This window comes from Narcine bancroftii, chromosome 1 (genome assembly GCF_036971445.1).
Source record: "Narcine bancroftii isolate sNarBan1 chromosome 1, sNarBan1.hap1, whole genome shotgun sequence".
In the NCBI taxonomy this organism is placed as follows: Eukaryota; Metazoa; Chordata; class Chondrichthyes; order Torpediniformes; family Narcinidae; genus Narcine; species Narcine bancroftii.
This window is the reverse complement of record NC_091469.1, coordinates 37,089,285-37,104,636: the sequence shown is the minus strand read 5'-3', so window position 1 is coordinate 37,104,636 and position 15,352 is coordinate 37,089,285. Positions and strand designations below refer to the sequence as shown.

The window sequence follows — 15,352 nt, the reverse complement described above, 5'->3', positions numbered from 1 at the left end:
CAAGGAGACCGACCTTTCACGGCTTTCGAAGCGAATGGGCAGCTGTATCAATTTCTCAGGCACCCTTTTGAGTCACGAATGGCGTCGCGGTCTTCCAGCGGGAAATGGACCGAATGGTGGACCAGAACAGGGCTAACAGCTACTTTCCCGTATCTGGACAATGTCACCATCTGCGGCCATGACACGGAGGATCATGATGCCAACCTTGAGAAATTTTTTCAGACTGCAATTCGGCTGAACTTGACCTACAATTTCGACAAGTGTGTCTTCCGGTCCACTCGTCTCGCAATTCTAGGTTGCATGGTATTGCCAGCCCTTAACCACATGCATCCCCTCCTGGACGCCCCCTCCCCACACCAAGAAGGCACTCAGAGGCTGCCTGGGTTTTTTCTCCTACTATGCCCAGTGGGTTCCGCACTATGCCGACAAGGCACGGCCACTCATCAAGACCACCTACTTCCCCCTGTCAACCAAAGCTAGAGCGGCCTTCGACCACATCAAATCAGACATCGCCGCTGCATGCCATTGACGAGTCCATCCCATTCCAAGTCGAGAGCGATGCATCCAACTTTACACTGGCAGCCACTCTGAACCAGGCCAGCCGGCCAGTAGCCTTCTTCTCCAGAACCCTCCAGGGTCCTGAGAGCCGACACTCCTCTGTTGAGAAGGAGGCCCAGGCCATAGTCAAAGCAGTACATCATTGGAGACACTACCTCACTGGCAGGTGCTTTACACTGCTGACCGACCAACGTGCGGTCTCCTTCATGTTTAGCAATACCCAGCGAGGTAAGATCAAGAATGATAAAATTGGCAGGTGGAGAATCAAACTCTCTACCTTTAATTATGACATACTGTATCAGCCTGGTAAACTCAACGACCCACCAGATGCGCTTTCCAGGGGGACTTGCGCCAACATACAACTGGACAGGCTGCAGAGACTCCACGAGGAGCTCTGTCATACAGGGGTCACTAGGTTTGTGCACTTTGTCAAAGCTCGCAACCTGCCCTACATGGTCAAGGAGATTCGCTGCAAGATCCGAGCCTGCCCGGTGTGCAATGAGTGCAAGCCCCACTTCTGTCCGGAGAACACCCATGTCATCAAAGCCACCCGCCCCTTTGAGCATCACAGTGTGGACTTCAAGGGGCCCCAAACGTCAACCAACCATAATACATACATCCTTATGGCCATCTATGAGTACTCCCACTTCCTGTTCACTGTGCCCTGGTCGGACATGACCACCTCCTTAGTCATAGAGGCCCTGCATAGCATCTTCGCCATCTTCGGGTACCCCAGTACATCCACAGTGACAGGGGGTCCTCGTTTATGAGCACTACCTTCTTGATTGTGGTATTGCTTCAAGCAGGACCACCAGTTATAACCCACGCGGTAATGGGCAGGTTGAAAGAGAGAATGCCTCCATCTGGAAAGCGGTTACGCTTGCCCTCCAGTCCAAAGGTCTCTCTATCTCTCGCTGGCAGGACATGTTCACTAGTGTCCTACACTTCATCCACTCCCTCCTACATACCGCGACCAATGCCACCTCCCATGAAAGGATGTTCTCTTTCCCGAGGAAATCTGAATCGGGAACAACCATACTAGTGTGGTTCACAGTTCCCGGGCTGGTCCTCCTGCGACACCAAGTCCGGTACTCAAAGAATGACCCCTTGGTTGACCGAGTGACTCTGCTCCATGCGAACCCGCAATATGCCTACATTGAGTACTCGGACGGGTGGGAGGACACAGTCTTGGTAAGGGACCTAGCCCAAGCTGGATCAGGCCCAGCAGTGCTTCCAACCCAACCTCCCCCAAATCCTTCTCCCCCAGGTCATGTGTTTGAACAGAGGGACCAGCACCACCCTACCAGCTCAGCCCAGACTGTCGACAACCTGTTGGGGAATTGAGCAAAGCAGTGGCCGCACCTGACGAGCCTGCCGGCAACACAATTCCAGTGACCCCAATCCCGGCACCACGGTGATCACACCGGATGGTCAGGCCCCCTGACCGGTACAGCCTCTAACCTCCACCGGGCCCTTTATTTCTTTTTCTTTTTTTTTTTTACAGCCCTCCATCCACCCCAGGGTCAGTTCTCAAAGAAGGGGTGAATGTGATAGTACAGATTCTATTACCAATGTGTATATGTACAGATTGTAGTGTAGGATGACTATGATTGGCTGAGAGCATAGCCACGCCTACTGGCAGGTCTTAAAGGGTTTCTCCTAGCCAGACCAGGTCATTCTGGACTGGTCGACCTACATGTGATACACTCCTAGTTAATAAAAGCCTTGGTTTGGATCAACAAGCTTTTGATTCTTTCAACGTGCTCTACATTCTGCTAGTGTTTTTTTTAGGAGGGAAGAATGTAATATTACAAAGTTATTTGTAATTGTTAATGAGCTGGCATTTCCTGGCTGCCGCTGCTCCTCTGGTCACCGCTGCTCCTCTGGCCACTGACCTCTCTTGCTCCAATCAGCTTCTACCAGCTGCCTTGGGCCTTTTTAAAAAATTCTAACTGCTGCCATTTCAGACTGCAACTATATAATTAGGTTGAGTAAAGCATGGAAAGATTTTCATTCTCGCATCAGAGAGCATGCAAGGAATTGAAAATTCATGGAAAGATAGAGGATTGGGAAGTTTTAAAAACTTACAGAAGGTAACTAGAAAACTCAAGATTAAGTATGAAAATAGGTTAGCATCATGGTTAGCACAACGCTGTTACAATGCCAGCAATCCGGACTGGGGTTTGAATCTCACGCTGTCCGTAAGGAGTTTGCACATTCTTCCTGTATCTACGTGGGTGTCCTCTGGGTTCTCCAGTTTCCTCCTACCATTCAAAACATACCAGGAATTGTAGGTCAATTTAGTGTAATTGGGCGGCACAGGCTTCTGTGTTGAAAGGGCCTGTTAATGTGCTGCATGTCTAAATTTAAAATTTAAGATAAAAAATACTTAAAGTATATGAAGTAAATAAAAGAGGTGAGAACTCTAGAAAATTGTGCTGGAGAAATAATAAAGGGAGACAAAGAGATGGCAGAGAAAATACATTTGTATTTTGCCTCAGTATTCACAGTGAAAGACACAAGCTGCGTTCCAGATGTCGAGGGGTATCAGGGAAGGGAAGTGAGTGTAGTTACTATTTCAAGGGAGAGAAGGTGCTCAGAAAGCTGAATGGTCTAAGGGTGGATTAGTTTCCTGGACCAGATAGATTGCACCCTTGTATCCTGAAAGAAGTAGTGGAAGAGATTGTGAAGGCATTGTTAATAATCTTTAAGAAATCAATAGATTCTGGCATGGTACTGGAGGACTGGAAACTCACAAATGTCACTGCATTATTCAAGAAGTGGGGGAAGCACAGGAAGTAAAATATAGACCAGTTAACCTGAATTTAGTGCTTGGGAGGATGTTGGAATCGATTGTAAAGGATAAGATTACAGAGTACTCGGAGACACATGACAGGATAGTCCAAATACAGCATGATTTCCTTAAGTAAAATTTTTCCTGACAAACCTATTGGAATTCTTTGAGGAAGTAACAAGCAGGCTGGACAAGGGAAAAGCAGTGGATGTGGTTTATTTGGATTTTCAAAAGGCATTTGATAAAGTGCCACATATGAGGCTACTTAACAAGATAAGACCCCATGGTAAAACAGGATATTTACTGTACTAGCATGAGTAGAGCATTGGCTGAAATGCAGGAAACAGAGTTGGAATACAAGGACCATATTCTGATTGGCTGCCAGTTGCTAGTGGTGTTCCACAGTGATCAGTGTTGGGGTCGCTTCTTTTTATGTTGAATATAAATGATTTGGATTATGGAATCAATGGCTTTATGGCCAAGTTTGCAGATGATATGAAGGTAGGTGGAGAAGCAGGTACTGTAGAGGAAACACAGAGGCTGTAGGAGGACTTATAATCTGGTTCTCAACCTTTTTCTTTGCATTCACATACCACTTTAAGTAATCCCTATGCCATTGGTGCTCTGTGATTAATAAGGGATTGCTTAAGGTGGTTTGTGAGTGGGAAGGTAAGGTTGAGAATCACTGCTCTAGACCCAATTGAAATATTTTGCTTGAGAAAAATTGTCATTGGCCCATTTCCTTTGGAGTTATGAAACCGTGCACATAACGAGTCAATTAGGTATGATTAAAACAATGGTTTTCAAACTTTTTCTTTCCACCCACCTACCACCTTAAGCAATCCCTTACTTATCACAGAGCACTTATAGCAAAGGGAATACTTAAAATGGTAGGTGAGTAGGAAGAAAAAGGTTGAAAACTACTGACTTAGATCAAGAGAATGGGCAGGAAAGTGGAAAATAAAATATAATGTCAGAAAGTGTACGGTCATGAACTTTGGTCGAAAAAATAAAAGAGCATACTATTTTTAAATGCAGAGCAATTAGGATACAAAGGGACCTGGGAGTCTTCGTGCAGGATAGCCTGAAGGTAAGCCTGTAGGTTGAAACAGTGGTGAAGAAGCCAAATGCAATGCTGGCATTCATTTCAAGAGGAATGGAATATATTTTTGTTAACAGATATTAAATGTATATGTGTCTTGGGTAAACTTATACCTCGCATTTTGTTCATTTTAGATTGGTCACAGTGTTTGAGCTACCGAAAGAAAATAGACACACACACCGAGAGCAGTTCAGTTTATACAAATGTTTATTACTAATTCAAAAGCTGATTTCACACTACAATATGCAAGCCCTTCCCAACTATACTTATCAACGCTTGGACTGGTCCCAACTGCCGAAGCGAGGCAACGACTGCACACTTGTAGTAGGTTGTCAGGGCGCTGGTAGCAGCTTCTCCACTTCCCCCGACCGGGACGTTGCTCGGACTCTGGCTGTTCTTCCTTCTTGACAAGGGGTGTTCCAACCTCTCGGAGAGTCTAAACTTTAGCAGCAGGACCACAGGCTTATATACCCCAAAAACAATTAATCATGCGCCTACTCCTTCTAACATTTGTCAGTCAAAATCAAAACTGAACATTATATTCAACTATTTAGAAGATTAATTATTATGGAACCAGGATGTTATGATTTCCTGGTTTATCTCGTAGATACAAAGACTTATTAAAACTTCTCGAGCAAGACAGGTTGTGACCAATTCATCAATTTCAGAGTGTTGCATTTGACAACTGCTTTCCCTGGGCCTCACAGTGGAATTCCATATCAAAGTGTATCTTCAGATAAATCCCCATGGCTGAGTTTAATTACATCTGCTAGTTCTGAAAGTAAGGTGACCTGCGTGTGGACCCAGTGTCGTCAGTTCCACATAAGCAAAAAGCATCTGGGTACATGGTTTTAATCCTCCATTACAATATGTTTTAAATTAGGATTAGCTATGTATGAAATAGAATCTTTATGAATTGCTTTAGCTGTTTCAAAGAAATGTATTGCTATTACATGGATATCTGATGTAGATTTAGGGTTAGAGAGATGAAAAACAGAATTGTGTTCATGTATTCAACTTAAAAACAATACTTATAATTTAAGCAATAAGAATAATTTCTTTTTGAAAATATGGAGCATGTATATAAAAAGTGTTGGTATAAAAATATAAAGTTCTCTCAATATCTGGTCAGATGGGTAAACTAATGCTCCACCATTTAGATCAATTTATACTTAATTTTTATTTTTAGATTGACATTCTCCCATATTATCTATCTATCTATATATATGTATTCTTTATTTTTATTCTTAGTTTAGTAAAGGGTAGGTTAGGGAGGGAAGTTGGGAGGGTTGAAAATATTCACATGTAATTTGCTATCAATACTCAAATATATATATATATGTATTTTTCAATGTGATTTAAAATTATAAATACAATATTAAAAAAAAAGAGTAGAATATAAGAGCAGGGATGTGATGTTGAGACTCTCTAAGACCCTGGTGAGACTTCACTTGGAGTATTGTGAGTTTTGGGCTTCTCATTTAAGAAAGAATGTGGTGACATTGGAGAGGGTTCAAAGGAGGTTCATTAGGATGATTCCAAGAATGAAAGTGTAATCATACAAGGTGTGCTTGAAAGCTTTTGGCCTGTATTTGTTGGAATTTAAGAGAATGAGGTGGGATCATATCGAAACATTTTGAGTAGATATAGGTTAATTCTCACGGTGGGACAGTCTAGGACAACAGAGTACCCTTTCCACTTAGAACAGAGATGCATTGGATTTTCTTCAGTGGTAAATCTGTGCAACTTGTTGATACAGGTGGTTACGAAGGTCAGGTCTTTGGGTGTATTGAAGACAGAGATTGATTTGTTCTTGACTACCTGAAGGGCAAATTTCTTTACACAAAGGATGGTGTAGGCTGCTCAAGATATTATGAGTCAAGTACTATTGCAATGTTTAAGAAAAAAATTGCATGGATACATGAATAGGATAGGCTAGGAGAGACATGGACATTTTAGCCAGTATGGACCAGTTGGGCCAAAGGGCCTGTTCCCAGGCTTCATGAGTATGCATGAATTAAGTGGCATTATTTGGATAATTTAAAGCATTAAATTCAAATTGGAGTTTGTTAAAAATATAAAGTAGCTGAAATTAATTTACATGGTCTATGTCACTGAAATTTTCTGTTGATGGAGGTTCACATGGAAATATCAAACATCCAATTTTATTTTTCCCACCCAGTAATGAAGCTTAGCTTGAATGATCAAATTGATATTAAAGTAGCCAGCGTAATCAATACAAATGAGAAATGAAGAAAATAAGGTCATGTGCCTGGGTTTCATCAAATGAAACTCAACTGACCATAATGCTGGACATTCTTTTAAATTGACTTGCTAGTTCTAAGAACCATTAGACTAAAGATTATAACACCAATGCACTGAACCAGTTAGCCAGTCAAGTAGGAATAAGTAATATTACCTTGTGGACACTGTTGCAGACTTTTGTCAAGGAATATTAATTTTCTGATGGTAACAAAAAATCCAGCAGGGAATGGAAGTAGTAGAAGGAAAATAGGGAGATCAAGATCAAGTTTAAAATATTAAAATAGGCAGGAATATTCAAATACTATAAGATCTCATGTATACGCCAGACAGGATCTATGGGAAGTGTGACAGATTATGTTGTGCTTGAATGGTATATAGATATGTTTTTGGAAGATAAATTGGGACAGGTTTTTTTTAGTGTAGGACACATACAAACACTTCAAAACAGATATTTAAAATACTGGAGCTCTGCTCAAGCCAGACAGGGCAGCTCCTGCGGGCCTTGGCAAAAACTCTGGAGAGTGCCCAACAGATTTCATAAATAGATTGTTGTTTTGAAAAACAACAGATGAAAGTGATTGGAGGAGTAGGTTGGAGCTACAGGCTGTCTGGGAGTGCAGCTTGCTGTTCTAAGAGGGTCATATGGATTTTGCAAACAGAGAGAGAGAGTGAGAGATCAGTTCTGCAGTTTTACAGTCAGCAGCAACAGCTGGGACTGGAACAGGACAAGCTGGAAAACTTGTGGAAAAACCCAATTTTGAAGAAGGGTTATGAGTGCATAGTTCAGCCTGGTCAAAGCCCCTGTGGTTCATCCAAGAAGAGAGGACTGGCTGCCTAATGTTTCACTTGAAATAAGAAAAACAAAAAGGAACTCTGTGGTGACCTGAAGGAAAGAGGTTATCATCTGGAAAACCCTGATGGAACAAGTTTCTTTGGCAAGACACTGTCGTGGCTGATTAGAAGGGATCAGTTTGTGTCCTGGAACAACAAATCTCTCTCTGAAAACCGACAAGAACTTTCCTGAATTGTAACCGTTTACCTTTCAAACATCAAAACTTGGTGAACTTCATAAATGTTAAATTCTTTGCACAGTATATGAATTTCCTGTAACCAGTGAATTTGGAGGAGTGAGAAGAGAGATTGGACTGTGAATCAAATAACTTATCTAAATTTATATACACATTATATTCATGCGCGCTTAGAATTAGAAGGGGGTTAAGTTAGGTTTGGAAGTTAATGGTAATAATTTAAAATGTGATTCTGTTTTCATGGTTAAAGATAATTAAAAACAACCTTTGTTTAAGTAACCATTTGTCTTGGTGAATATAGCTGCTGTGTTTTGGGGTCTTCTGGTCTTGCAACAGAAGAATTAGAGTTAGTATATCAGGTCAAAGACTTTTCATCAGAACTGGGAAGGAGGCAAAAGAAACTTTTTATCTGAAGGAAGAATGGGAGCAGATATATGTTAGAATAAAGCCAGATTGACCATGGTTATCTGTATATTAGTTATTCAATCGATTACTGAATGGCATCATTAAAATAGGAAAACAGATAAAAGAACATAATGAGAAAAAGGAATTGCAAAAAGCAGAGCAGAAAGACATTTCCTGTCCTCCAGCCTCCTTGCAGCTTCGCACTTCTATCGTCTCCTTCACAGTTTCGTTGAAGTGTTCCATTTGAAATGTTAGCTCCGAATCTCTTCTTACAGAAGCCACCTGACCTGCTAATCATTTCCGACATTTGCAGTTCTTATTTTAGATGTCCAGCATCTTAATTTTTTTGATTTTGCACTCTCATGCATATTGTGATGTGCTTTGATGAGCCGTAGATAGTAAAAATTTAAATTTTATTCACAATTACCTTTCTAAATTAGAAAAAAAATCAGAGAACAATTTTAGATTTTTTTTATTGCTTGTAATTGACAGCAGCAGAGCAGTAAAGAGGCTTTGCAGCTGAAGCAATTCTGTATATATTGTGAGCAACTCGAGATGAGGAACCCATGCAGGCTACGAGCTGCTGGCGACTGCAATTAAAGGACTCGCCAGGCTCCGGACTGCTGGAGACTGACTGAAGGGGTACCAGGTATCGGAATCGGGATGCGAGAGAGTGCTGAGGGTGCTGGAGGGTCAGACCTGGAGCTTGAGTTGCTGATTAATTGGACTGGAGTCTGTGTGGCTGCGGAGGTTGTGGGAGCACTGGAGGTGAATCTGTGTTGGGGGCAGTGGAGAGGCTCCCTTTTTCTTCCCTTTCTCTGACTGTAAGAGATGCCCAGCAATTTCTGGTGATGGTGAATGTGTCTGCCTAATGGCAGACTAAAGCAAATTTGGTGTAATATTACACATTTTATTACAGGACAATAAAGGAATCTTGAATTCTGAATTCCTAAATTATGTAGGTAAATAATTTGTCCTGTAATTTTTTTTCCTTTGAGAAATCATTTTGCTTTAAATCTCAATCAATTATTTCATGAGAATAAATCAGCTGCCCACAGCCCAAAATTAAGCAAGTGAGAAATTGCCTGCTTTAGAGAAATTGACTTGATGGGGTCAGCTTTTCGTCTTTTTGTCATTAATGAAGCATAATTGTCCCAATATGAAGTGGATTGAAAAGCTGTGGGATATTGCATAAACTGATGTACTGTACAAATGTGTGTATTGGTTGAATTTTGTGGTCCAATTTTTAGGGTAAAATTTTTGACTATTACACATATTCTATTTTTGACCTGGGGCATTAGAAGCTCAGATGGGTGGGTGGCTGGGCATTGGGGGCTTGGAAGAGTTGGTAGCCATAACCTAGACAAGTGTCAACATTCAGGGCAAATGGAGCTCAGATAAGTGGGTGGCTGGGGCATCAGGAGCTCAATTGGGTGGGCAGCTGGGGCCTAGACAAGAGTCCACAGTCAGGGCATCATGAGCTCAGAAGGGATGGTGGCCAGGGCCTGGGTGAGAGATGGCAACCAGGGCGTTGAGAGCTCGGACCAAAAATGGGGTGGGGGTGGGGAGGAGTCAGCATTTACATGTGATATGTGGAAAATACCAGATTTTTAGACCAGAATATGGAGGGATGAGGAACTCAACTATTACACGCATATATAGAGTATACAATAATCATGGGAGATTTTCCTAGAGCTCTTAGAATTCATGTCCAGTGAGATCCCCATTGTCTCTGACATACATCCTAATACACACCTGAAAGTTAAACATTTAAAGTCAATTATTTATCATATTTTATTTATAAATAAAAAAAAACTCTTAGGCTGTATGTGTACACTCTTGTGAATTTTAATCAGACATTGAAACAGTTATATAATAGATACAAATAAAATTTAAACTCTTGATAGATGAAGCGCTCATCAAATGTTGGAAATCCCTTGCCAGACACTATATAAAGCAGCCAATCTTATTTAATTAAAATCTACCTGAGACTACATTGAAGCTTTTCTTATACAATCAACACAATACATGAACACAGATTTTTAGAGGCAAGTAATCAGGTAGAAACAGAGAAGATTAAGCAGTAATTATGTACATAATTATAGTCAGCTAGTTGATCAAATATAGGTCATGTTAATTGAGAATGTGAACTCAAGGAAATCTCCATATACTGTACAAATAAATTCCAGTAAATTTACTAGAATCCTCAAAATGTCAAATATTTTACAGTTCATTTTGAATAAACTAACAGTACAAAAAATTTGCATTGACGTCAGTCAAATCTCATATTAAGGGTTAGGCTGGGTCCATGGACACAATGAATGAATATACTTTAAGCTATCTAAAAGAGGGTAACAACAGAATTCCAATAACTTCTGTGTGGCTAAAGTCATCTTAGTTCAAGAACATTACAGGCCCTAATGATATTGTGCCGACCTATCTACAACAACAATGTAACTTTTCCCTACCTCACACCTATAACCCTCTATTTTTCTTATATCCATGTACCTATTAGAGTCTTTTGTTTGTCCCTATTGTACCAGCCTCCACAACCTGGCAATGCATTTCAGACACCAATCACTCAATAAAAAATATTCATCTGACAGCTCCCTAAACTTTTCTTTGACAGATGTCCTCTGGTACTTGCTGTTATCGCCCAAGAAAAAGGTGCTGGCTGTCCACCTGATCTCATCTGCTCATAATCTGATACACCTTTATTAAATCATCTCACATCCTTTGTCTCTCCAAAGAGAAAAGCCCTAGCTCTGTCAACCTTGCTACAAATGACATTTGCTTGCACAAAATTGCTGGAGTAACTCAACAAGTCATATAGCATTTTTTATGTAGCAAAGATAAAGATACACAAACAACATTTTGGGCCTGAGCTCTTTGTCTAAGGTACATCAAAAAGTAGGCAAGCGTCTGAATTAAATGGTGGGGGGAAGAACCAATCCAGGCAACATCTGATAAACCTCCTCTGCATTGTCTTCAAAGTTATCTATATCCTTTCTGCAATGAGGCAACCAGAGTTGAATGCAATATTCCAAGTTCTAGTGCAAGACTTACTCCTAAATGAATGAACACCAAGGGCTTCCACAGTGCATAGTTTCATTGGACCATCTATTGGAATCAGGGCACAGCACAGAAGAACCACATTTTTATATGTTGTAACAAATAGCTTTTGACAAGTGCTAGATGAATTACTAGAGTAAATAACAGGTTTATTGATCAGTGGCCTAAATAAGAAACACTAATGACGCTTGGAAGTGCCTGTTTGGCCCCCTCTCTAACATTTATTTGTATGTATCCTATTTTCTGCATTCTTTAACAGAAAAATCAAATTATTAATCTTTCAATTTCTATAGATGCATTATGGTTCCAGAAATATACCTTATTGGTTTCATTGCACTGGAAACGGGCTTTAAGATCTGTATCTACTAATCATACTATACATGTATAAAAAAATCCCTCTGCAACTAGCAAAAGGCTACCCATGACAACTAATCTTATATGCCTTTATAGTCTATTATGTCTGATGTTATTTTCTGTTCATTCATCTGTAACAAAGGTGCATCTTTTTTCTTTTAATAAGTTGGAGCATCTGCTTTAAATAGTAAGTAATGTATAGGCTCAGTGCAGAAATGAAAGATGAAAAACTAGGAAAGTCCTGAGTTCAGATGCACATCAATGAAGCAGTGTACATTTTATGAAGATGATGCTCAGAATGTGGAACCTACTCTGAATGGACGAGTTGAGGTGAATAGCATGAGCATAAAGGCAAGGGAATAGTGGGATATGCAATTACGGATAAAGTCTCATGTTGAGAAGAAACAACAGCATAGATCAGTTAATACAATTAAACTGTTTCCATGCTATAAATTCTATGTAATGATAGAAACAGGAAGGAATGAAAACTTTCATCTCAGGACTTATTAATCATAAAACAAAAAAAAATTACAAATTCTCAAGAGGTGAAATAGAAATAGAAAATGGTGAAAACACTCAGTGTAATGAAAGTTGAAATAATTATTGCCTGCATATGCTCTCTTCCTTGGTGTGGATTCCCAGTATTTCCTGTTTTTATTTCAGGATATATTAATACATGTTGCATCCAATGACTTTAAATAATAGTTGTACCTGCACTGTTGAAAACCTGTACTCATGAACAACTTTGAAATAAATGATGGGGTAATGTTTTTGTGACATTGTTTGACAGTATATTGTCCTGGTTAACAGGACAAGTGACAAATGATTATTTTTTAATATAATGGAGCTTACGTCAATTATCTCACAATACATACACGAGATGCAGAGAGCTTACTGATTTTCAGGTAAGAATAATTACCTACCTATTTGTATAATCAGGTCCTTTGCATTTTCATTTCAGTGCTGTGTCAGCTTGACTGGTAGTTAGAAACCAACAAATGATTACAGTATCAGTTCTTGTCGTAAAATCTTTTTAGTAAATTATGTTTGAATGTTTTCAGAAAATGCCACTGGACATGCAATTATTTGTACAACAGAATGCTCACTTCAAATAGAAATGCAAAATGATTTGTCATATTGTTTTAAACATGAATGTGGCAGGAATAAAAGCAATATATGGTGGGATTTCTGTGGACAACTTTCATTGACATACATCATTCAGTACAGGGATAGGGCATCCATCTAAGCATTATTGAACGTTTCACCTTAATTAGCCTGTGAAGATTTGCTGATCTCACTGATCATTTAAAATAAAGTTTCATGCAAAATCTTTAGAAACAGCTTCTATGAAGTTAGGGGCTGACATCAAAATGGCAAATGTACAAACTATAAAAAAGACAGTAAATGCTACAAGACAGAGTCTGTCCACCACTGCAGCAGCAAACTTCCATTCACTGCAGACGGCTTCACCTTCATCCAAGTCCTTGAAACGCCTGGTGATGAACTGCAGCTCCTCAAGAATCTTTCCCATCTCAGGAGGGCTGCTAACCAGAAGCCCACTCTGTGCAATGCCATTGTCATCCACAGTTGAGCAAGTCATCCGACCACACATTATGCTTGAGTCAGTACAGGGAGGGCAGCAGGGGTTTTCCATAGTGTGGTAGCCAACAAAAACCATGTTACCATTGCTGGAGCGCTGCCTGGGCAGTCTGCTCATCTCCACGGTGTTGCTGATGCCTTTCTGTTGTTGATTATACCTGTAAGGAATGCTCGACTTTCCTTCTCCAGGTTTCTTCATTCGGAGAAACCATGCACACCAGTTCAACAATACCACTCGCACCTGTCACAAAGTTAGGAGAAATACATTTCAAAAGAAGAAACAAATTTACATGTCAGTAGAATCTTTCACAACCACATTACAGGAAAACTCATAATAGGACAAACTCCACACCTTGGGAGATTGGCAGATATTCTGGATATTACTTCTTTTACTACCTGGTCCTAATTTTAATTCACCTTTTAAAACTGTTACACAGTGGTATAATTTTCTTACTCAGTGAACAGCATGAACTTGAAGACCATATGAAAGATAATACCTTGTGACTTTAAAGGAAGCATAGGAAATGGGGCTTTGGTTAGTTCTTAAGAAGAGCTGGAAACAGGGTCCTACAAAGTTTTCACCACAAGAGAATTCTGTCTGAAGAGGAATAATACTGTTGGAATTAGTGCTTTTCTGTCTTAGAGAGGCATATGGATGATTGAATAATGAAGTGTTATAGACTGTGCATGAGGGCAAGGTTAAATTGATCATGGTTTATATAGGTTGGTACAACATTGTGGGCCAAAGAGATATACTGAGCTGTATTATTCCATTAATAGGAGGCTCTGTTCAGAGCTTGGTGTGGTACAGTCTCTTAACTTTTGTGATGACCTTGTGGAGATTGTATTTGGATTTCTTGAAGAGGGCCAGGATTCCTGACTAGAATCTCCTAATGGCCTTCAGTGGCAAATCAACTCCCTGGTTTACCCATGGTTTCCAATTGAGGAATACCTTTATTGTCTTGTTGGTCATGCAGTCTTTTAGACACATGCTAATGAAGTTGGTGCACTAACACTAAAATTCACACTTATGAACTTGATTGGTTTTTTTGAGGAGGTGAACAAAAAGATTAATGAGGGCAGAGTGGTAGACATTATCTATGTGGATTTTAACAAGGCCTTTGGCATGGTTGGCTGGTCTGGAATGTCAGATCACATGGGATCTAATGTGAGTCAGCCATTTGGATAGAAAATTGGCTTGATCAAAGAAGACAGGAGGTGATAGCAGAGGGTTGTTAGTTGGATTGGAGGCCTGTGACCAGTGGTGTGATGCACAGATTGGTACTGGGTCCACTGCTGATTGTAGTTTTTTTTTAATTTTAAATTTAATTTTATATATACAGCACAGTAACAGGCAATTTTGGCCCACGAGTTCATGCCAATTTACACCCAATTAACCTACACTCCGAGTATGTTTTGAATAGTGGGAAGAAACCAGAGCCCCCGGAGAAAACCTACGCAGACACGGGGAGAATGTACAAAGTCCTTACAGACAGCGTGGGATTCAAACCCCGGTCTAGTCCCTATTGCTGGCACTGTAAAGGTGTTGTGCTAACTGCTATGCCAACTGTGCCACCCTAATACCTATATAATTGACTTAGATCATAAGATCATGACACAGGAGCAGAAATAGACTATTCAGCCCATCAAGTTTGCCCTGCCATTTAATCATGAGCTGATCCATTTTCCCACTCAGCCCCACTGCCCGCTCTTCTCCTCATAACCTTATTTTTTGAAAATTTTATTTTTCATTTGCATCAATAACAAACATAATATACTTTTCCATAATCATACAAAGTAATAAAATGATGCATAATGATACATAATTTTATATTTTCTCCCCCTACCCTCCCCCTTCCTCCTCAAAAAAGTAGAAAAAAGCCGACCTGAATTTATCATATATAATTTATTTATTAATTAACTTTCAAATTTACAAATATCTTGAACCTCTAAATTAGCTAGAGCGAGTTGGAGCAAAAATAGCAAACGCTGAGGATGAACTTTTACCAATGTAATCCATATATGGCTTCTAAATCTTATAAAATATTTCTGCTTGATTCAATAAATTATACATTATTTTATCTAAAGGGATACAATTTTGTATTTCCACGCCATCTATTCAACCCTACATTATTGTCTAATTTCCTCATTACCGCCATACATTTCTTTGCTATT

The 15,352-nt window shown here is 39.9% G+C and overlaps 1 protein-coding gene across 1 annotated transcript in view; it reads right to left on the bottom strand.

Moving 5' to 3' along the window:
* Positions 1-12,896: 12,896 nt before the first annotated feature.
* Positions 12,897-15,352, bottom strand: part of chrna8 (cholinergic receptor, nicotinic, alpha 8) — a 131,285-nt gene continuing 128,829 nt past the window's right edge. The window contains exon 7 of the mRNA XM_069884150.1: positions 12,897-13,418. Coding sequence (XP_069740251.1) covers positions 12,897-13,418 — 522 coding nt within the window. The remainder of the gene's footprint in view (positions 13,419-15,352) is intronic.